The sequence below is a fragment of the Crinia signifera genome, chromosome 2 (assembly GCF_055691185.1).
Source record: "Crinia signifera chromosome 2, ASM5569118v1, whole genome shotgun sequence".
Classification (NCBI taxonomy): Eukaryota; Metazoa; Chordata; class Amphibia; order Anura; family Myobatrachidae; genus Crinia; species Crinia signifera.
This window is the reverse complement of record NC_139218.1, coordinates 295,831,578-295,856,506: the sequence shown is the minus strand read 5'-3', so window position 1 is coordinate 295,856,506 and position 24,929 is coordinate 295,831,578. Positions and strand designations below refer to the sequence as shown.

General features: G+C 41.8%; 1 protein-coding gene across 4 annotated transcripts in view; it reads right to left on the bottom strand.

Annotated features, from left to right (window-relative positions):
- TBC1D4 (TBC1 domain family member 4) overlaps nt 1–24,929 on the bottom strand; it is a 135,384-nt gene that overhangs the window by 39,379 nt on the left and 71,076 nt on the right. For 2 of the 4 annotated variants that reach the window (XM_083168855.1, XM_083168854.1), the window contains 7 exons: nt 21,769–21,901; nt 20,247–20,338; nt 19,967–20,077; nt 17,830–17,949; nt 12,268–12,342; nt 9,750–9,988; nt 7,971–8,120 (listed from right to left, as the gene is read on the bottom strand). In XM_083168855.1, the coding sequence (XP_083024981.1) occupies nt 7,971–8,120; nt 9,750–9,988; nt 12,268–12,342; nt 17,830–17,949; nt 19,967–20,077; nt 20,247–20,338; nt 21,769–21,901 (920 nt within the window). The remainder of the gene's footprint in view (nt 1–7,970; nt 8,121–9,749; nt 9,989–12,267; nt 12,343–17,829; nt 17,950–19,966; nt 20,078–20,246; nt 20,339–21,768; nt 21,902–24,929) is intronic. The other 2 variants (XM_083168856.1, XM_083168857.1) reach the window with 1 other exon arrangement.

The window sequence follows — 24,929 nt, the reverse complement described above, 5'->3', positions numbered from 1 at the left end:
GATATATGTTGTGACTTGTGACACTGGACACAGGATATATTGTCGTCACACTGGCCACTGGATATATGTCGTCACACTGGACACAGGATATATGTCGTCACACTGGACACTGGATATATGTCATCACACTGGACACTGGATATATGTCGTCACACTGGACACTGGATATATGTCGTCACACTGGACACTGGATACATGTCACGCTGGACACTGGATATATGCCGGCACACATTACATGTCACACTGGACACAGGATATATTGTCGTCACACTGGACACTTCATAGATGTCGTCACACTGGACACAGGATATATGTCGTCACACTGGACACAGGATATGTCGTCAGTCGTCACACAGGACAGGACACAGGATATATGTCGTGAGTGACTCGTGACACTGGACAATGGATAAGATATAGGCCATCACACTGGACACAGCCCCTTGTATTACTGCAGCCCCTGTACACAGTGTACTACTCAGCAGCACTGCAGCCCCTGCGTGTGAGCACTGCAGCACTGAGTTAGTTAGTTAAATCACAAAAAACACAGGGTTCAGGGCTAAATAAATCACAACACAGGGCTTAGGGCTAAATAAATCACAACAGGGCACGGGCCACAGGACAGCCCCTGGACAGTGGACACTGCAGCCCCTGCGTGTGAGCACTGCAGCACCTAGTTAGTTAAATCACACTACAGGGCTCAGGCCTATAAACAGTCACTGACTCTCAAGTCTACAACACAGGGCAGTGAGGGCACAGGGCAGGTCACGGAGCACAGCACAGGGCAGGTCACGGAGCACAGCACAGGGCAGTGAGGGCACAGGTCACGGAGCACATGGCACAGAGCACAGCACGGAGCACACGGAGCTTCCCAACCACCCTCTTCCCTCTCCAAGATTGGAGTGAAGATGGCGGGGCGCGCGTGCGTCTTTTATAACATCCCGCTCCTGCGAGAATCCGACAGCGCGATGATGACGTTCGGCCTCGTTATTGGCCCGGAATTCAGGCGGGAACTCCCGAGCCGGCTCGGATCTGGCCCGGATCCCCGATATTCGGATCTGTCGGATCTCGGGAATCCGGACCCGCTCATCTCTAGTTCAGAGCCGTTCACACTGCATAAAAAATGGCTCTGAACCATGTAGGACTCTGCTTTATAACCGTTAAGAAATACCGGTTATTTGTAACGGGTAAATTCAGTCTGACGCTTCCACACTGCAGCTCTAACCATTTTAAAAGGCTAAAAAATTTGCAATATTACCGTTTAAGAGCTGCACTGTGAAAGGGGTATAATATGCTTTTCATCTTAGATGCTCATAAAGCGTTTGACATGGCCTTTCCTATTTCACGCCTTATCCAAATATTATTTTGGAACCGATGTTATTAATCTAATATGGTTTTTATATACTTCCCACCCCAAAATCACTTTTTATTAATGGTACTAGAAGCAAACCGATACCCATGTGTTAAGGAACCTGTCAGCGTTGCCCTTATAACCACTTTTATTTAATTTGATCCCTTACTACGAATAAACTCATGACCCATTTTACAAGGTATATATATATATATATATATATATATATATGTTGGCAATGGCTAAATTTAAATTTCTGTTTTTGCGGATGATGTCTTAATTTTTCTTCTAACCAAAATCAATCCTTATGACCGCTTATAGATTTATTAAAAACTTTAAGTCCTGTTTTTCAGGATTTACTATTGATTTTGATCAATCTCATGCTATATACAGTACCTTAAAAAGGGATTATTTGTCCAAAATGGGCTGTACTTCTTTTGTAAAAAGTGGGCCAGAGGGCAAATTTCTTACTTGGGGAATACTTGTCCAAAAAATATTACTCACTTATATGAATATAATATTGGTAATATACTATCGACACTTTCAGGGACTTCGGGAATCTGGGCCATCTTCAGCTTTCTTATTTGAGAAGAGCGTATTTATTGAGAATTTACTTTCCTAAAATCCTATACCCTGTACAAGTACTACCTATTCTTTTGTCCCATAAAAGGTGTTTAATTTATTACTTGGTTATTCCAAAATTTGGAACAACAAAAAAGCAAGAATAAGTATAATTAAACTGTCTTAACCAAAATGGAACTGAGGAATTAATTTCCCTCATATATTAAAGTATAATTATGCTACACAAATTAGAAACTTAAAAGATTGCTTGACAACTCACAAGGTCTATACTAATACCTTATTAGAACAAATCTCTTTAATAGCCTTTTGACAGATAACTGATGCTTAAATTCCACCTGAGGTGTTGGATATTTATGACTGAAAACATCATAAATATAAAGTAAATTCACATTTCTATTTATTTACATTTTGTACACAACCCAGATTTTTTTAGGATGGTGAAGCATCACAAATATTTTTAAATTGGGCCACGGCCGGAATATATAATGTGGGACAATTAATAGTCAACTACCCACAAACCTCTTTCTTATTCTGCAGCAGTGACTAAATTTCCAATTATCAATGGTTCTATTTTTTCTTATTTACATGCACATCATTGGCCAGTATTCAATGCTCACGATTCACCATTTTTTCGGCGAATCAGGTTGTTTTCACTCCTTGTGAAGAATTTTTTTCACTGAAAATATGATTCACCCTATTCAATGTTTACTGTTCGCCGAAAGCGAACAGTGAATGCCGGACAATTCTCCATTTCATGCTCGCTGCAATTTGCTGGTGTATTTCAATGGGGTTTTCACTGGGATTCATTTTGCATACAGGGGGCCGGGAGCCACTCATTAGATATTCATATATTCACTTCAATCTGGTCCCGGCTTGTTACGTGCGGGACCAGAGGAGTGGCTCCCTACCCCTGTCCCGTGCCAGCATTCCCGGGGGGCAGCCCCGGGAGCCCTCACCCACAAATTCTGGGGCAGGCAGGGAGGCTTACATCTCCCTGCCTGCCTCCGTCCCCTGGCTCCCTGCAGGGTTAAAATTCGCCAGCAGGGGTAGTAAGCCCCTGCTGCATTGAATAGGGTGACAGGGAGGGCTGGCAGCGAATGCTGCAGCCCTCCTGAACGCTGCAAATGTGCAGCGAATCCTAAACAGGATTCACTGCACATGGAGAATAAAAACATTGAATACTCCCCATTATGTGAATACAATTTTTAAACTCTTTTGCACAGGGGATTGCAACAATCTTCTGGACAATTTTCTGATAACACTCCCTCTACCTAAAAAAGTGATATCTACATATTACAGATTCCTCAGGGTACTAGAGTTCTAAAAGGAGTGAATAAACTGTTATTAGCAATTTATTCAACCGCAGGCAAAACAATATTGCAATTATGGACACAATCTGTATGACTCTGTAACAATTAAAGATTAATTATTCTTCTATTTCATATGGACTGGTTAGAGACCTCCCTTCAAAAGGAAACTCGAGTTAAGAAATTCTTCGAGACCTGGGAAAGTTTTATTGGGGCAGATGTATTAAGCCTGGAGAAGAGATAAACTGGAGATAAAGTGGAGATAACTTGAAAGAGTTAACGCACCAGCCAATCAGCTGTGTTTGAAATATGACAGTTGGGATCTGATTGGCTGGTGCGTTATCTCCTTCCACTTTATCTCCAGTTTATCTCTTCACCAGGCTTAATACATCTGCCCCATTGAGACTTATCTCCAATGAAAGATTTAATTAATTAGAAATAAATACTTTCAGGGAACACTATGGTATGAAACACATGTGTTTCTCAGTGATCCACCGATTGTTTTGAATTCTTAAATGGTATTTGGTAATGGACTGCAGCCCCCCAGGTAAAATCCGCCACTGTAGTGAAGCCAGATGCAGTCAGTGAGACTGCACTGGCTTGACGGTGACTGGCAGTGACTTCCTTTTGGAAGTCCAACCTGCCAGTCACCAAGGCAGTCCCCATTGGGAGGCATTCCCTCCCTCCGGGACGCCTTGCTGCGGGCTGCCGTGCAAAAACGGCAAGTGCGCATGCGCAGTATCTATATTGGTACTGTGCACGCGCTGGTCGTAGTGCCTGTCATTTATTGTACAGGCGCCGGACAAATAGAAGCTGGTTGCATGTGCAGTACAGATGTTTGTACTGCGTATGTGCCAGTCCCGGCGCCTGTCATCAAAGCACAGGTGCCAGTGAGTGGGACTCAGGAGAAGAGACAGCGGCGGCGGCGGCGACAGGGGGAGGGTGCCTAAATCGTGGTACCCCCACTGCGGCCAGAGACAGCCCCCCCCCTCCCCTAATCAGGTACGAGCAGCCACTGGTATTTGATATATATTTTTGATGTTCTAAAACTACAATGTACAAAACGAAAATTTGTGAGACTCTGGAGACCAATGTTTTCAATGCAGATGATATTACTTAATGTTATAAGTTATAATACTTGTAGTATTACTGTAATACATTGAAGCTTCAATAAATAAAGAAAACTTTAAAAAAATGACTTGTTCAGACCAAAGTTTCTAAATGGAGAAGATTATTTTGGATTAATACTGCCTATTTGAATGTATAACTCTACTGACTACCCTCTCCTTCAATAAATACTATACCCCAAACTGGGTGCATGGGTGCCACGGATTGGTTCTCCAAGACAAAATACAATTTTATATTTTTAACGTGATTGACAGCCCCCAGCATTTATTTTGCCAATCATAAAGTATGTGAACAAACAGAAGTGCAACCCTGTCCACACCACATAACCGAAAGAAGGATAACAGGTAAACACAGCTTTCTTGATTTAATAATTGTTTCTGATTTTCTCAAGAAGAAAAAAAAAATGTGGATTCTCTATGGTTCTGTGATCCAAGAAAGTTTGGGAACTTTATAGCCCTTTGTGGTGAAACACCATTTAAATCTTTATCCTAACCTAACAAACACACATTTTCATATCTCCCACAGAGGTGCATTGCCCGGTCTATAATCCACCTATATATATTCTGTAGGAGTTGGGTACTAATTCCCAGCAGTTGGGACCCTCAAATCAGAAGACCAACTGTGGAATCCTGACAAGTATTCTAACCTCACCCTTACGTTAACCCACCCTTCCCAGAGCCTAACCTTAAACTACCCCACCACTGCAGCCTATCCCTAACCTCTTGCCATGCTCATCTTTACCGCAACGCAGCATGGCATGTAGATGTTGTTACTCACATCCAAGGATAACATATCTGGTAGATTGACTTCAGTGACTGTTCGCATATTCTGCGTGATTCTATCCAGAGTGATAGCTATCAGGTGTGGATCCATATGCACTGCAATCATGTTCATGAGATTCTAATTTCCATCTTATTAATTCTTCATGAATTTCGTAAAAGGTTTCAACTCCTCACAAGTAATTTTCCTTGCCATGACTGCAGGGAGGCTTGGTTAATAAACATAGTTACCTAAATTTGGTCTTACGCAGTAATAGTCCCTGAAACAATTTAAAAACTTGGCAACTACAGAGTTCACATAGAAGTAGGCATGTCTATGGTCACCTTCTCTATACATGTTGATGGCAAAAAGAACCAGGTCCCTCCTTCTTCAGAGGAAATCTTCCAATAATTTTGTCAGCATGTATGGCACTTTGAATCAACAGCTCAGCAAAATCCTTCTGATGATCCTTCTAACCTTCTCCATGGAACAAAGGCACTAATTGACTCATTCCGAAGAGATACTATCCTGTACTCCCTGGGACTTCGCCAAGCGCATGTTGAAGGTGGGGGGACAGAACTTTCAGCATCTCTGCACAGTATGTTGGTAACTTGCAGTGCAGCTTGCTGACTTACAGCAAGAGAACAGTGCCCACACTGAACAGACTTGCCACCAGCCAGGGTGACCATCTCCTAGTATGACAATTTGTACTGGTTTTTTTATATATACTGTTTCCATTATTGTGTGGTGATCACCAGTCAACAGCTACTAGTGAGCAACATATTTTAAATATGGGGCATTCTTGATCATTTTTTAATATCACAAACCTATTCAAATATACAGTATGTCCTCTATATTATACCACCAACTGCTACATACCATATAATATTATGTGCATATTTACAAAGTATGCCAATGAATATAAAACTCCTAACACAACATGCTAAAAACACAAGTGACATAATGTAATGTCGTGTTCACTGGTAATAGCAGCCTAGGTTCAGGGAGGCATCATACCTGTATTTGCTCCTACTGTACTCTGCCTACAGAGGCATTTTGCACCAGACACAGAAACAGACGTTCTGGTTATTTAAAGTTGTACAATAAACTGTATGCAATATAAATCCTGGAGGCAACAAGATGTGTCACCAACGGAAAAAATAGCAAACCTTGTGTTGATGCTAAATGTTTTGCACTCCGCATAGTTGCTGCATTTGATATGCACAAGAGAAAAGCAATATATAAACAGTTGCACGTACAGTATATTCAGGGCAATGTAAACTGATGTAAGCACTGAGGTCACTGCTACAAGCACTACGTTGGAGAAGGTATATTTTTGCTCATTCTAGGGGACTGCTTCCTTCTGCACGGATAAGATTAAGGATAAAAAGTTGGTCTTGTAAATACACATGTGTACAGTCCTGTGAGTTTACACGTAATATATCTAATACTTAGGGATGTATTCAATTAGAGTGGGACACTTGTCATTTGTCGGAAAACGTCAGTTTCCGACTTTTTGTAGTCGAATCCATGATTCGACCTATTCAATTTTTACAATTTTATTACAACAAATCAGAATGCTCCGATCTGTCATAAACCAAGTGGATTGGCGGAATAGCCGCCAATCCGTGTGCTTTTGTTGGAAACAGGGCCTAACGTGACAATTGACAATCTCAATCCTTCCTCCCTCCTCCTGGCACTGTCCTCCCACTGCTCACCCAGTCCCGGGCCGGGTGAGCAGCAGCAGCAGCCAACTCCAACAGTGGGCTTCGGCTCAAATCCGACTATTGCATTTGGCCACAGATTTAAATAAGTATTGTCGGATCCATTCTGACAAATGCCTGTCAGAATGGATCCGATTTTAATTGAATATACCCTTTAGGATGAATGGATTGCAGTCTCTCAGCCATAGTATAATAAATGTTACTACATTCCTACCCTATACAATGAAAGGAAACAAATTTTTAGCAGTCAATACATGAATGACCTAAACTGAATAATTATTGTCAGTATTTATATTCAGTAAACTTAAACAATTACGTGTCTCACAAACCCATGTACAGAAATAACTGCAAACATCTTAAAAGTTTTAACGATATCATTAATTTTTTCCAATCTTAAAAAGTGCAATAAACACACAAGATAGCGATGAGAGACAGTGAAGTACCACTGAGAAGTAACAGCCGAAGCGTTATCACAGACCTGATACACTAGAAGAACCATCTATAATCACTACAATTACTCAGAGACACAGAACCATGCACAATTAGCCAGCTGATTCTATTAGTACTGATGTGCAGACAGACAAATGTGAAAGCATAAGCTCACTCTCAGAGTGGGGTCAGATTGGCACTTTTGAACATCTGTTGTTCCCAGTATATACAATGGTGTGTTCAGAAGCGTGTAAAATAGCACATTACATTCAATAAGAAACATAATTCAACTGTCACATAAGAACTTTCCAGGAGAGCTTCAATGTGACAGGAAGTCGGAGCTCTCATTCAATCTATATTATGGCACCTGTTACCATTGTACAGTCTGCTGAACACCATGTTTTTATAACTGAAAAGTATTGTGTTCAAAAGTGATGTTGTTACATTGTGCTTTAAAAAACCCAGTCAATAAATTTGGTGAGACCAACATGAATCACACTTCATTGTTTGCACAGCCGAGCACTTCACCAGTTAAGAGACCAATTATGGTAATTACAGGGACATACGCAAGCAGAGTTACCATACAATCTGCAGCACCTTGCAGTCCATGATTAGCTGAATCCATCAGGGCACGTGAGCTGTGACATACACACACCTCAGGAAGTGTATGGAAAGCAGCTGTACTTATCTCACCTCTTGGGAGTATCACTCTCAGACTGTGTGGGACGTCTGCCTGAGGCCTGGTAAAAGTTTTTCAGAAAAGAAGGGGCAGAGAAGGATGAGGGGAGACTGGAGGACGAAGGCTCACTCTCAGTGCGAATACGCCGGACAATGGGAACTGGGCTAAGTGTCGGCAATAACAGAAAACAATATTATCAGCAGAGACTTATATTAAACAGGGAAAGTCAGGGACACCTTAAGTTCCTAAAAACTATAAGGAAATAGAATACAAATGTTCTTTTCTTTACAAAAACACTTCGGATTATTGTAAAGGGTTACTGTATATAATGTTGTCTGACATAAAATAAGGGATACACATTGTCAGAGATGGATACATTATTTTATGTTGAGGTTTAAAATGAACCACTTGGCTCCAAATAGTTGTTCCATATATATAATAGATTTCCATATAATAAAAGCTTTATATGACTCTAAAACAAACACAAATATAATTAGACTGTATAGAAAATACCCAACTGCAATAAAATAATATAAATTAGAGCTGAAACAATATATAGCGGTCAACACTGTGATTGACTTGCCTTCTTACCCTAACCCCTACACCTAACTCAATGAATGGCGACATTCTGTCCATACAGACATTCTGGTGTCGAAGTTCATCATTATGGGCCAGATGGAGTAAGCTTCAAAAAGTGATAAAATGGAGAGTGATAAACAGCCAGCCAATCAGCTCCTACCAGTCATGTCACAGACTGTGTTTGAAAAAGTCAGGCAGGAGCTGATTGTTTTTTTTTTATCACTCTCCATTTTATCACTTTTTAAGCTTAGGTCATCTGGCCCTATGACTGCATACCCTAGGTCTAACTAAACTGCCTCTAAATCGAGTTTTCTTGGCTACTGTGACCTACTCACACCATATACTGCTACTGAAAAGCTTATAAACAGGACATTTCATGTTACCAATTATGTAGTTGCGATTCAGGAAACATTACACATATACATCATATACATTAATCCAAACAACAAAGTACACAAAACCGAAATTTTAAGTGATTACCTGCATATCATCTGAAATCATCTGCACTAAACTAGGAGGACTACTGTTTAAACTTTTCTCATTCCTTTTAATTGAATACAGGCTAAATGCTAATAACCTTTGATATAAATCCAACAATCTTTCTTCTAACTTTTTAGTCTACACTTGACTTTAAAGCAACTTCTTTCACCTAAAATGGAAACAATGTACCTCAGGTAAATGTGTGCACATTAACCCATTGAGTACCAATGCTGTGGTGAGGGATGTGCAAAATATCTGCTAAAAATGCCAGCCTCTCTCAATCTTCAATTAATTGAGTTCAGGTCATTCGCCGGCAATAACTAAAGTGATTCATATTCCTCGAGGGTGTGGTATAATTCACCGACAGTTGGGATTCCGACAGTCATTACTCAAACGTCGGAATCCCGACTGCACAGCAGGGGGAGCACAATGAAGCCCCCTGCGGCCTATTTTATTCTCCCTCTATGGGGGTCATGCACCCCCACAAGGGAGCAGTCGGGATTCCGACGTCGGAGTATTGACTGTCGGAATCCCGACTGTCGGGGAGCTGTCCGGCACCCTTCCTCGACTACAGCAGTTTTAGAGGATATTTTGCACATATCTTAAGGCAATGTTGGCACTCAAAGGGTTAATAAGGCAAATCCCAAGTTTAATAAGAGGAGAAGGAAAACAATGGCACTGCAAAAGTAGTATACATGATACTGTATATCCTTGAACAATACGTTGTAACTGACCTGCTATATGTCCCATCACAGGCTAGTGAGTGCTGTCTCTGAAGGGGGGACCTGCTGTTTGGTGACTTTGTGTCAGGAAAGGTTATCCTCCTCTTGCCACTGGATGGAGGGTGGCTGAAAGTATGTGCCCGTCGGCGTAACTGGGGAGAGTCTGGATCCTCCTCTGGAAACGCCTGACAGGAAGATGAAACGGGAGAAGACGGTGGCGTTGCAGGTGGGGAATCTCCCGGTGAGCCGTCCTGTGGTAAGACAAGATGTTAGGGATCCTTCCCCCAAATTATAAACAGAGATGATTCAATGCTGGATGTGATCTTTTCCAGAGTCACCGTAAGTATATTCCTGATGCTAATTTAGAGTGAGTATAGAAAGAAAAGTGCAGAGAGAGCACCAAATGCTGCCCGACAACTGTATTGCATTGAAGGGCTGTTTTGTAGCGAATAATAATGCATTCTGACTTTTTGTTCAAACTAGCTGGTTTCCTGGACACACGTTTCCTGTCCTGTCAGTATAATATCCTGGAAAACAGTCTATTATTATGATGAAGGCTGGTAAGACTACGCTAGAAGAACAACAGAATCATGCTGCTATTGTGTCTTTCACATGGGGTGAAGGAGACGTGTAGGTGTTGTCTTCTGTGAACCACATGTTACATGAAACAGGAAGTTTAGTAATGTGACTATCAAAAGGAAGGAAAATATTTCAATATTTTCACAAAGTGCAATTATAGTAAGTACAGTACACTAAAAACACTAATGCTGGAAACTTAAACAGTTATTAATATGGTGATAAAACATCCTGTGATCACACAAAATATAAATAGTAACGCCTAGGGTCAGATATACCAAGCTTCAAAAAGTGATAAAGTGGGACAAATGTGTATCGCGGCAAGGGCCACACTAGCCCAAGCATGGAAAAACCCCTTACCTCCGCTGGTGATAAAAGTTTTCCATAAAATCCAATTCCACTTTACAATGGAAACTGAATTTATTCCATACTCCTCCACATCCTCCTCCCCAATTGTGAAATGGATGGCATGGCATAACTATATTACAGAAGGTGAAGGAGCGGCTCTGTTACCTCAACCCTCCGGAACGTCTCCCTTGCAGTTTAGTCTGAATGAAGCACCTACTTCTTGATACAGTCAGGCTATACTCCCCCATTTCCCTAACGTCATATTTCCTACGTTTAGTATATTGTCTTATTTTCATGTTGACCATTATGTTATGCTCTGTACAGTTAAAGATTGCATCCTTATATTATTACTGTTGTGTGCATCCCATGCCCCCCCCCCCCCCTCCCCATCTCTATTTTTCTGTATCCTATTCCTTTTTTTTGTTGAAAAAATTCAATACAATATATTGTTGGTAAAAAAAAAAAAAAGTGATAAAGTGAAAAATGAGAAATGACCAGCCAATCAGCTTTTAACTCAGAGGCAGATTTATTAAGCCTGAAACCAGCCATATAATCCTAATTGTCATTTTCAAATGCAGCCTGTAACTTGGCAGGTAGGAGCTGATTGGCTGGTGATAAAGTACCAGCCAATTTATCACTTCACCAGGCTTAATAAAATCTGCCCTGAATTTTTTCATGCTAAGAAAAGCAGATGGAAGGACTGCATCAAGTATTCTATGCATATAGAAGAAGTGAATGTAAATGACCCGGTCTGTACTGACTTTCTGATTAGTATAAATCAAATCAAAAAGGTACGTCGCCTAGCAAACCTCAAATGGCATTATTGGTGCATATACTGTGGCGGACAGTGATGCTCCCAGGAGTAGATAATACAGGTATGTTTGTATGTAGAGAGGAAAAAAAACTGTTGTGTGGCAGTACACTTCCCAGGAGAACGATAGCTTCCAGATAGCAGTATAAAAAACAATAGTAGCTATGCATTAAACTAATTACAAGGGAAGAGTCTTTATAAATTTACCTAAAATCCTTTTTACGGATATTATTTAAGGTTCTGTCGATTAAATATCAACAAATGAGATATAATATCACCACACAAGAAAAAATAAAATAGGCAAAATGGCAGGACCATCATACATTCTTGCCTCATCCCTAAATTTTTTGTACGAAAATGTTACGATAGAATCATAGGTCCATTATAGAAATGATGCGAGTGCTTATTTTTTGTGTAAGTTGTTCTGCAGCTGAAAAAAATGGGTTTAGTATAATACGGTACCCAAGTCTTCCCTGGTGGTCTCCCGAACAGGTACTGACCAGGCCCAACACTGCTTAGCTTCCAAGATCAGGAGAGGCCCGAACTCTTCTGATTTTGGAAGCTAGGCCATCGTTCCCCTGGAAAGTGTGCTCCCACACAAGAGTTTTGTTTCTTCTCTACATACATACAAACAAACCACATTTTTCAAACACAGTTAGGAGCTGGTTGGCTAGTTGTTTATCACTCTCCAATGTATCACTTTTTGAAGCTTTTGTTGCATCTAGCCCTAATATGGGTTACCGTTAAGTCAATTGTCACAAGACTTCTATTCATATCATATAAGGGATCGTGTACCTTGTCAGACGTGAAGCTGTTGCAGCGCTCAAAGCTGTCCATACTGCCCAGCCTGCCTCTCATGCGACTCGCTCCCTGCAGAAAAATGCCACAATCAATTGTCTTTTATTTCAATTAAGGGTTCATCAATTACTCAATATTCCTGCAAGGGAGAGGATTATAAATACAAAAATTCGATTACAGAGTTTTCAGTATAGTGTACACAGGAGGCAGTGCGCATAGTGTATATTTAGTACATTTAAGAAACATCAATGAGACTAGCTTCTTCTCAATTCCTAATCTATTTCTAGCAGTGACTCTAGTGACTCATTATTAATTCAAGCAATAAATCCACCCCTAGGTTGGCTTGGTAAAACTGCCAAGGCCTCATACAGTATAAAGGTATGATGAGCTATGATCCCATCCCTGTATTTTCTTCTAAATAATGAATAGGTAAGACATATGATAATGGGGAAATACCTCTAGAGAATAAAAGCAGAGAGGTAAAGAACCAACCAATCAGCTTTTAACTCTCATTTTACAGGTGTATTCAACATGTGGTCCTCCAGCTGTTGTGGAATGAAGCATCCCTTACACATTTTTTATATTAAGGCATGGGAAAACTGGGGAAGGACATGCTGGAATGGATTCCTCAACTGGAGGGCCGCATGTTAAATACCCCTAGTTTTGATCCTCTCTAACCAGCGGCGGCTGCAGCTCAGACTATATATGTGCTGAGCAGTTCCCCCATTGCACTATAAAAAATACGTGTTATGATTTATGTAATATATGTGCTGTGAAACTAGCCAATGGGAGTAGGGAGACTGCCGGGCTTAGGAGGACTTTGTGACTATGCCGAGTTCTGAGTGCAGCACTGCGCCTGATACATGCAACCCTGACAAATCCCAGAAAACAGGCCAGCATACTGTATATATTACATATATTTTGTATGTATACATCCATCTCTGAATCAGACTCCCATCTCTGTCTAAGCCAAAGAGGTAATGGTCTTTCCACACTCTCTGACATCTGACCTTCTCCTGGCAGAGGAAACTCCCTTCACCTCACACATCAACTATTTAAAAAGAGATGTATGAAACCTTAGAGAGAGAAAAAGTACAGAAGTTGCCCATAGCAACCAATCCATTTGTAGCTATCATTTATCTAGAACAACAGTCTATAAACGGACAGAAGTTCATTGGTTGCTATGGACAATTTCTTCACTTTATATAATGTCAAAGTTTTGATACATCTTCCCCTTAGTCACATTGTGGAACATACACTATAAAACTTTGTACGCACTGCAGGAAGTGACGGACGTGCTGCTGTGAATCGCTCATCTTCTGTGCGCTGCAGCAGCAAATAAAAATCCTCAGCATCTCCCCAACCAATCACTGCTGGCATTGTCACTTCATCCAATCGCCGCCTGAGACCTCGGTCTTTCCCACAGCGCTCTGAAACTAAATCTTGCCTGGTGCTCTAGCTACCATAGCGGATTAGTGTGGTACTGCTTTTACAACAGCCGTAACACAGGGGTCCGAGCCCCGTTGGCCCCCCTATGGCCTCAGTTAATTGTGAGGACCACTGCCTCTCTCCGATAAACCAACTCTGTGAGGAGCTGCATGTTATAGTACCATGTGATCAGGAAGGGAGGGGGGTTTTGGGGTGATCGCACAGGACTGAAAAATAGGAAGGACCCCTCAATACAGATGATCAAAATGTGGATACAAGTAGGGGTGTGCTACCTCAGGACAAGATAAATGGACTAAGAACACAAGAAGAGAAGAATGTCCTTTTGTGAGGTGCACCTAATCGAAAGAATCTAAAATATAACTTTTATTTATTACATTTATAAAAGGCTGCGATACTTTAAAACCATGTAACAGACAAGGGTGGGTAAACACACATTAAAAATGGGGTGGCTGGCAGGTGCTTGCTGATAAGAGCTGGAATATACTGATTTAATTATATTTGCAAGGATGGCAGTGTGTAGGGCCAATGTGCGACCAGTTATGTCTCTGGTACTTGGTATGGCTCGGCTAATAAGTCTGGCTGGTTGCCCTATTATATTACCAGATATGTGCTCAAATATGCTACCACAGTTGCCGTGTTTATGCTAATCACAGGCAATAATAAAACACTGAACTGCAGCTAGGGTAATTTTAGCTCTCCTGTATGTCTGCTATTATTTCAGACAGACCTGGACACACACCAATCCGTGTGTGGTCGGAGGGTAGTGGGGGTATTTTGCTGTATCAAATAGCGCCCAATCAGCAATTCCACCCCTGTGTACTAGAGTCCCAATGGGGGGTACCACTAGTATGAGCACCAGTAGACTGTAAGCCCTAACAAGGGCTATCGAGTCTGACCACAGCTGCACATCAATCAAAATGCATTGTAAAGAAAATAATAAATCTATCAGCAAGACACTGCTGCCTGCACACCGCTAGCGGTGTGCAGGCAGCAGTGTCTTGCTGATAGATTTATTATTTTCTTTACAATGCATTTTGATTGATGTGCAGCTGTGGTCAGACTCGATAGCCCTTGTTAGGGCTTACAGTCTACTGGTGCTCAAACTAGTGGTACCCCCCATTGGGACTCTAGTACACAGGGGTGGAATTGCTGATTAGGCGCTATTTGATACAGCAAAATACCCCCACTACCCTCCGACCACACACGGATTGGTGTGTGTCCAGGTCTGTCTGAAATAATAGCAGACATACAGGAGAGCTAAAATTACCCTAGCTGCAGTTCAGTGTTTTATTATTGCCTGTGATTAGCATAAACACGGCAACTGTGGTAGCATATTTGAGCACATATCTGGTAATATAATAGGGCAACCAGCCAGACTTATTAGCCGAGCCATACCAAGTACCAGAGACATAACTGGTCGCACATTGGCCCTACACACTGCCATCCTTGCAAATATAATTAAATCAGTATATTCCAGCTCTTATCAGCAAGCACCTGCCAGCCACCCCATTTTTAATGTGTGTTTACCCACCCTTGTCTGTTACATGGTTTTAAAGTATCGCAGCCTTTTATAAATGTAATAAATAAAAGTTATATTTTAGATTCTTTCGATTAGGTGCACCTCACAAAAGGACATTCTTCTCTTCTTGTGTTCTTATAGCACCATGTGACCTTGTGACAATGGTGCAGCATTACTGGTGGTGTAGGTTCCTCTCTGCATGCAGGAAGCCAGATAGATGGACACTACCTAAGACAGGGTGGATCTGGAGCTCTACATCTGGCTGCTAAGGGCCAAGCAGGGGCTGCAGCTGAGGCTGGAGGTGGACAACAGTGACCTGGCCAGGGCCTCCCAGCAGGAAGAAGATAACCCTGCAGCTACAGCTATCTATTAAAATGAGGAGTCAATATGTTCACTCATTGGGATCACTGACACTACTGCGCTCCTTCTGACAGTGCCTGAGACTCTCTGTTAGCTGCACTACTTCTCCCTGCTGCATCCCACTACATTCTTTATTAAATATTCTGAAATTAACCAAAGTCAGAACTTTTTTGAGCACGGACTGAAGGTGCCCATACACGGTACAATTATTGTATACAATTTGGACTAGATCGCATCACATTGCATAGGTTTTGCAATACAATGGATGTGTGGCGGGAGCGCGCATCTCATCGCACCCAGCAATTGTACCGTGTATGGGCACCTTTAGACCGATACACCTTTGCCTTCTGAAGGTTCAATGTATACACAATTTGTTTCATGCACCAAAATCTTAAGAATATCGTAAACAATTACATTCAGGCTAGGGGGCCTGAATTAAACCTATATTAAGCCTTGGAGAGTGATAAAGTACTAGCCAATGAGCTCTTATCGGTCATATTACAGGACGTGTTCAAAAAATTACCGGAGTGGATTGGCTGATACTATATCTCTCTACTTTACCACTCTCCAAGAATCAATACAACTGTCCCAAGGTGTATATGGTGTACACCTAACATATCCTGGGTATGCGCATATTTCAAAATCCCATAAAATTCTATATCCAAAACACACCTGGTATCAAGCATTTTGTATAAGGGATACTCAGCCTGTATCAGCCGGTGCGATCTGTGCTTTGAGGTGCGCGCTCCCACGGCACCTCATCGCACAGTACAAAACGTATGTGCTGCACATACTTTTTGTACTTGCTTTTCATCGCATTGCCTTGCATGCACAACGCATGCACAAGGCATGCAATGCTATTTTAGCCCAGAACGCACGCCGGGATCGGTGCGTGTATGGGCACCTTTACTTCTCACATCTCATTCCTCTCAAACAGCCACCCCGGGGCAACGGTCATTCTGCTTGCCTAACTGCTTTTTAGAGAGTCTCCTGGGTTGCCTTGGTAACCTCCCAAAAACGATGGTAACTATATTATTCAACTCACTCCCAACATCACCATAAAGGACAGTAGGGAGGGGGGGTTTACACTAAGGAGGAGATTGAACGTCCTGCATATAAAATCTGTCGGATCGGACCCATCAACGGCACATCACGGATGCTCTTTAGCACACGCAATGTGATCGGTCTGATTTAGTAGGTGTGTATTTAGCAGTGAAGCACCCTGGGGGTGGGGGTGACCTTGCAGTGGCGGGCAGTCTCCACTGTCGGGAAGCGCTGAGCGGTAAGTGCCTGGTGGTCAGCGGCAGCATAATTCTTTTGGATTGGCTGAGAGTGAGAGCACTCTCAAGCAATCCACGGCCAGCCTGTCTTTTGAATAAAAAAGAAAATGATGCTGCCGCTGGCCGCCTGGTACTTGCTGCTCGGCACTTCTCGACAGTTGACACTGCCCACCGCTGCAAGGTCAACCCCACCCTCTGGGCGTTCAGCACAGCCCGTCACCCGCTGCTGCCCAGGACCCGCCGCTCACCAGTTTGTTTTTTAAATCTCCTGACGCTGCATTTTTCCCGGGAGTCTTTACATGCAATGAATTGCATTTGATTTATCGCATGTAAAAATGGCACATCGAGTGCCATATCGTAAATGTGCTTTACCTGGGAGCTGCTGGGGAGCTCAGGTGAAATTGGGTCCAACTTGTCCTTAGGACAAGTCGGACTAGTGTATGGGGGCCGTTAGAGTAATGTCCTCTTAATACGAATTATTTTACAACACCAAACTACTGTACATTAAAGGCTTGGCAGATCATATTAGTAATTCCCTATTATAAATGAAGAGATAGGCTAATAGTTAGCCATTGTAAAATGTAGTGCAGGGTTGCCGGTACTTATGTAATATCTGGGCTCCCGTTTTTCTTATGAGGCCGCGTCCCCTCGCGGGGCATGCTGCGCTCGCCACGCTTCGGGCACGGTGGCTCGCTGCGCTCGGCACACTATATAAAATCAACTCCCCCCCGAACAGCAGCTGGAAGTCTCCTCTCCGGGCTTCTGCCAGAGAGAAGACAGAAAAAGTCAGCAACCCTCCTGAGAAAGTGTTACATAAGTGTATAACCCATTACTATGTGATTGGTCTCCCTCTGGAGCATTGATAATTTGCATACATATCTTTTAAAGTATGCAGAGTGCTAAGATATGCTAATCAGTTCAAAATGAAAGAAAGAAATTAGTCAATCATACCCTTGAGAAGATATTTTCCAGCGAGTTTGTCAAGGATTTCTTAGCCTTATTCTTCAGAACATCCAGCTTGAATCGTCCACTGGGAGCAGTGTTCTCTGGGATTGAGCTGCTTGATGAACTCTGAAAACAGGTTATAGGGAGATAAAAAATTGAAATAAACACACAACTCTGCACAATTATAATACAGGTTGAGTATCCCTTATCCAAAATGTTCGGGACCAGAAGTATAACGAATTATTCCTTATTTTGGAATATTTTTATATTTGAATGAGGTATTTTATTTGTGCATGAAACTAGTTTTTAAAACTTGAAACAAAGTTTGAATAATACCTCAGACAATTTAAATGCCAAGCAATCATTTTCTTGCACATATTTAGTGCAAGTGAAATATAATTTCCCCAGTAGTGCTAGTTACAGATGTACCCACAAGGTTTTAGCAAGAAAAAGGATAAAGGATATTTGGATAAGGGTTACTCAACCTGTATACAGTTGCATTATAGAAAAGTAACAGTCTGAAGGTATAGTATTTGTTGATGTTTCATTGTTGGCATATATGTCCATTGGAATATAGGTAAAAGATGCAGATTTTGTATCTGCAGTTTGCCGCATTCATTAACAGTCATTTGTCACATATTTAGCACTGTAAATATATAGCTGAGGGTCTTTGTTAACTTCAAATCAATTTTTTTTTATTTGTCACATACAAAAATCATACATAGTACAATATGTAGTGAAATGCTTTTTTATACAACTGTCCTACATTACTTCGGCTGAGGAAGAGTGTAGAGAGAATGTGTCGGGTAGGTCCAGAAGGAAAGAAAGAAAGTCTCGGTACTAGGAGGTCTGGTTGAGGGCCCTAATGGCCTGCAGGAAGAAGCTCCCTCTCATGCGCTCTGTGTTTGCCTTCAATCTGTCAGGTTTCTAGCACATAGCAAATAGGTTTACTTTTGGATCAGCCAAAATAGATCTGTCTCCAGAATACATTATAGCCAAATATGAATGACAATAAGCCTCTCTACATTGTTCAGCTTCTTTATCTCTATCTTAATGCATACTACAGTAAAATACAGATGGATCGTTGGAATATAACGTGCTTTTTTCCTTTAAAGAGAAATGGCTCTGCAGACGTTTGTTAATCATCAACTCTAGAGCCGACGGGCACTGAGGTCCACACATTTATACTGGGAATAAGTCCAAGAAAGTAATTTGATGTAATGTAATTTCATTTTTCTGAAAACATGCACAGAAATAAATGTCAGATCTGACCCTTCTTCTTTACGGATCATTTCTCGATGTCACATTTAATGAGGTATGATATCAGCCATGCTGTGAAGCTATAGGCACCATTCAGCACTAAGTTTTAATGTTTCAAATTCACAAATGGCAAAGTTGAATTTTAAATGAGTTAATTAGGTTAGAGGCAGATGTATTATGCCTATCAAAGAGATAAACTGGAGATAAAGTGGAAGGAGATAATTCATCAGCCAATCAACTCCCAACTGTCATATTTCAAACACAGCTGATTGGCTGGTGCGTGATCTCCTTCCATTTTATCCCCAGTTTATCTATTTGCCAGGCTTAATACATCTGCCACCATTTCTGATCTGAGACCATTTTTTGATCAAGGCTGACACATTCACAAAATTTGGTGCTATCCTCAGTACCACTTTGTTTGTACCTTTTCACTATTAATTGCATTATAAAAATCTAAAAAAATATTCCCCCTATGTATTTGTACCTATGAACAGTGACATAATCTGTGGCGATGAGCACGGGTTCTTGTTTTAATGCATATCATTAAAAATCAATAGATTTTAAAAGTTGTGCCCCGACAAAGAGAGTCATCTTTTTTTCTTCTGGAGTGAGTTTACCGACTTATGACTCACGGGAGCACCACCAACTAGAGACACTGTTTGGACGTGGCAGGTCCATTTATATTGAGCATGTTGGTTATAGAAATGTGGAATATGTAAATAGAGAGTCTGTGCTAGTCTTTTTCTTCTCCTTAATACATTTGCCCCAAAGTTATTTATACACTGTTATAGATTTTGCAGTTATAAATATGTGACGCTAACTTGTTTCTCCATTCAGAACGGACGCCATACTATAGCCATATGGCTGAATGCATTTGATTTACCGGCTGCATTTCTCCAATGTGAACATGAGTTTTCTGCTTGGCCTCACATAGTTGTCTCAGATGAAGGATGACCAGTTCGTTCTCTTCTTGCTCGCTGGTAGCTTTCATTTTCTGACACGTGCAAAAGCAGACACACAGTTAGTAATGATAATGGGACACAATGTGTACAATAAACAATATATTCTTAAATTCAATAATATAATTAAAGAAAATATTTTTATTATACTCTTTACTTATAAATATATCTGTGGGTAAGGTTAACCGAACAAAGGATACCTACCTGCACTCTTTCAAAAATGTCAGCTTGATCATTGTCCGAGAGCAAAGACAGCTGTCTTTGTATTACCAGCTTCGCTCTAGGCGGATACAGCCCTAGGAATCAAATCAAGACAGTGATATTCAGGCTATGTACACACTGAAGACGTAAAAGAGAAACGTGCAACGTATCTATACAACTAGCCGAGTAAAATGTCTCAGTAAAGCAAAACATTTTTTTAACAAAGTCTGCAGTGAAATATATGAGAAACTAAAGCCCGGGCCTTCTGCACAATATCTTTTAAAATCTTGTCTAGGGTGTACTCTCAATGTCATTAATGATGCGCATTCCCCCTCATCTTTAACAACCCCAGTCAGTCTGCTAACATGCAATACATTTTGGTAGCTAGCATGAGGAGCGGGTGAAGTCACTTAACAACATACTTGCCGACTTCTCATCTCCCCTTTGCGGGAGACCGGAGAGAGGCATTGCCGGGAGAGGGCAGCAAGCTCATGCCTCACAGAAGCTGGGGGGCGGTGCCATCGCTGGGAGGGGGAAAGGGGCGGTCCGAGGGTGGAGCCATGGACGGGTTGCACGATCGGGGGGGTGTCTAGTGCGAGTGTGTCATTTTACCCCGCCCCCACAGTGCAATGCCTGTATTTCAGGCATTGCACTGCGGGGGGCGGGGCTAAAATTATGCGATTGCGTCATTTGACCGGCGGACCCCCACCAGGAGGGGGGTTCGCGGGAGATGAAGGGAATTGCGGGAGTGTTGCCCCCCCTTTCAGGGGGCGGGAGGGGGACCCGATTTCCGGGACCCTCCCAGCCATTCCGGAAGGGTAGGCAACCCTGCTTAACAATATCTTTCAGTGTGTATAGTATAAACTATGTGATTCACCCTGGGCCACCGCCAATGTCATTACCAAAATCGATATCTGTGGTGAAGCAGTGATAAGGTAGGAGAAGTGATAAAGTGCCTGGTACTTTATCACCGGCCAATCAGCTCCTAATTGTCCCTTTTCAAATCCTGTAACTTAACAGTCAGGAGCTGATTGGCCGCTGAAAAAGTACCAGGCACTTTATCACTTCTCTCTTATCACTGCTTCATACATCTACCCCTCAATCTGGGGGATGCAGACTTTGCGCCAACAGTTCATAGGTCAACCACTATTGGTCCTCATGCATTAGGTTAACATGGATAATAGACTGACGGTAATGGCTGGAATGGGTTTTTCGTGATTTTTTTCTATTATTTTTTATTTATAATCATAATGCTTAGACATCCACATGACCTATGAACAAGAATGTGTGCAGAGTGCAGCGGTAGTGGAGAAGGGCAACTGGTTTGGCGCTTTCAAGTACGTGGCACAGTAATTGGGGGTCCATGTGCTCAAATCCACAAACTGACAGCCCCCCAAAATTTGGAAAATGCATAACGACTTTCATGTGTAGACCATTCCTGGGTCAACTATGCTCCCATGTCGGCCTTTACACTATCGTTGTTATCAGTACCCCATTTCCATATGTATATTGGAGACATTTCTACCTTCTATCCTCTCGCACAGTTTGTGCAGTGCGTGCATAGGACAGGCCTCACAAAGCTTGATCTGTGTCTTGGCGTTCTGTAGTGCAGCAGCAGTGCTGAATGCCTGCTTCAAGGTCAGCATGACCTCATCCACCTGACAAGTAAGAACACAACATACTATTTTATAGAGGTATGTGAAAACATGAATGTCAAAGAAACGGATTGTATAATGCAAACTATATAAAGAGATCATTCATATAAATTACCTCAGTTTAACACATCATGCTTTTTTTCATTTAATAGTGTAACAAATGTTTATGTACCTAAAAGTGTCATGGTTCAAAATAGCAACTCTTTATATGAAAAAAAAGTTTGACACATTAAGGGGCAGATTTATTAAACTTCTGTTGACCATTTTAAACCGACAACATGAATCAATGCTACAACCTGGTTCAGCATTGATTCTATTTGCCATTTCAAATCCATTGGACAAAGTCATTGGTGATCAGCCAAGCGAATAACATGTACAATTGCCTCATAATATCCCCTCATAATATCCCCTCATGTATACATTAAAATTGGATTAAACATTGCTCATGTACATGCCATGAGCAAATATGTGGGAAGCACCTGCAGCAATATATTTCCCCTTACTGTCATACTGTAATACCCCTTTTACACCAAAATCCCTGGTCGGACCCTGGTCTTTGAGCATGGGAGTTTCCAGGGTTGGACCCAGCTTCATACAGCACTGTGACCCAGGTCGGACCCAGGTCTGCACCGTTTACACTGAACCTGGGTCAGCACTGCTTTTCCCTATGGATGACATTAAAAATGTCCATTTTAGGATAAACTGCCATCCAACTTTCCCTCAATGATTTAAAATAAAAATTAAAAGACATGACAAGTTAGCACTGAAAAATGTTTTTTATTTTATTTAGTAAAATATTTTTCAAAAAGTTGTATTCACTGCTCAAGCAAGCATAGCGGTATAAAAGTACAGCATCACCCATGTGCTCTCCCCAGCCCCTTCCACTGCAGCAGCAGACCGAATCTCCCATGTGCTCCCCCCCCCCCCCCCCCCAAAAAAAAATAGAATAATAATAATAATAATAATATAATTATACTGCATCCAATTATGATTTCTGTGTGCACTGCCCGTATCCTTCCTGGCTGCTGTCTTTTGCCACTGCAGCGCACTGTGGAAAGGCGTCCAGCACTTCTGGTATCCTTTCAGCACTACCCAGATGTCCCAACCTGGGTTGGTACCATTTACACCGCCGACGACCCAGGTCCAACCAGTGTTCAACCCTGGTCAGGACCTGGGTAGGAGACCAGTGTTACTGGACCTGGGTTGACCCCTTTTACACCAATGCTGACATGGGTCCGACCTGGGTTATTTCTTGGTGTAAAAGGGGTATAAGTCTCTCTCCTGGCTGATTTGGGAAGCACCGGCCTCTCCTCTGCTTCCCAGAAGCTGCTGGTGGCTCTGGTTGCAGATGATTGTTTCCATTGGGATGCCATTATATATTACATTTCAAAGGACCTAGCGATGTGACATAACATTTGGAGCCTCCTCCCTGTAAAAGGAAGTCTCTGAACACTATTCTGTATGTATTAGGCTAACTGACTGATCTCCAGCGTCTGCTCCTGCCATACTTTCTCTTGTGTTTTTATCAGTTCTGTCTGACGAGTCTCTTGAACTGCTCCATTTAGTGACTTCCTGGTTCCAAATCTGGCTAATCTTCTCACCTGATTCTGCCCTCTCCCTGTTACCTCATTGCCCGCAGGGTTCCAAACCATTTCTGTCACCTATGCTGCAATATGCCTCATGGCACAAGTCTTAGGTTGGGTACACACCTGAACAACCAGCAAATTTTGCCATTGCTCAGGGCAGATTCCTTTAAGTTCTGAACCATTCAAAAATGATGGTACATAATACACAATGTAATTAACGTTGGAATGATACTTAGTTTCTTTCTTCATTACACTGAACAACCACACACACACTATACAATTTAACTGACTGGTACACCTGGGTGACAAGGACTGGTCCAATCTGAGGCAATACATGAGCAAATTCTCAATTAACACCAACATTAGAGAGAACTCCTTTAAAGTTTATTAACAATGAACAGGCTCCTCAGAATCTTGTTGGAGACAATGTGGGCATATTGGTATCTTCCACCATATTTGGTAGGAATGCCCAGTGATATGTACATTTTGGGACGACGTAATGCAGTTGGCATCGGGAATAATTGGTCAATCTATTCCTAAAGACCCTCTACATACCCTTCTTAGTAAACCTTTTGATTACCTATCTAAATCTCAGAATTCATTGTGCCTTCAATTATTCAATGCAGCAAAAATACTAATAGCGACTCAATGGAAGCAATATCTTGCCTCTATGGAGTACATTACGGCCCTCCTAAATGACAGTGTAAAGAAATTTCATTTAATTTGGGACTCTTGGTACACTCTGTACCAAAGGCAAATACCTGACCTGGAGTGAGCTGGTCTCACACTAGACCCATATAATAGGTTTTTTTCTTTATTATTTTTTGTTAATACATTTTTTTTTTAAACTAATAGCCATATTTGTAAGGCTATTATATGTTGGCCAGTTACTTGTCTATATGTTTTGCTGTTTTCTTAGCATCACTTAAAAAAATTAACTGACTGCAGCACTGCACAGTCCGGTCAATTAAGCGATAATGTAGGTCATCCACAGGAGTGCACAATTGAGGGTACACAGCAGACAATCGGCATAATTGATCATTACAATATGTAAATATGCAGCACTGAGCTACAATATCTGCATTTGAGCAGCAGTGCTCCAGTGTGGATAGCCTGTTGTAGTGCACAGGCTCACTGTATATTTTACAATGTAAAAAGGTTTGAAAAGTATATAAAGTAAAAATGCTCTTACTCTCTCCCTGGGAATACAGAGATCTCTGGGGGCTCCTGAGTCCCCCAGTTCTCTCCTAGGAAGACGGACTGCTTTCTCTTGTAGTCTTAGGGGGGTATTCAATCACCGGCGACCATCTCCTGAGGGGGAGATGGCCGCTGGGCCCTATTCATTGCTGTCTTCCCTGACAGCATTGAACAGGGGAGCTCGGCAGAACGAGCCCGACTTCACAAGCAGTCGGCTGCAGCTCGCCTCTTCCTGGCAGCAACTAGTG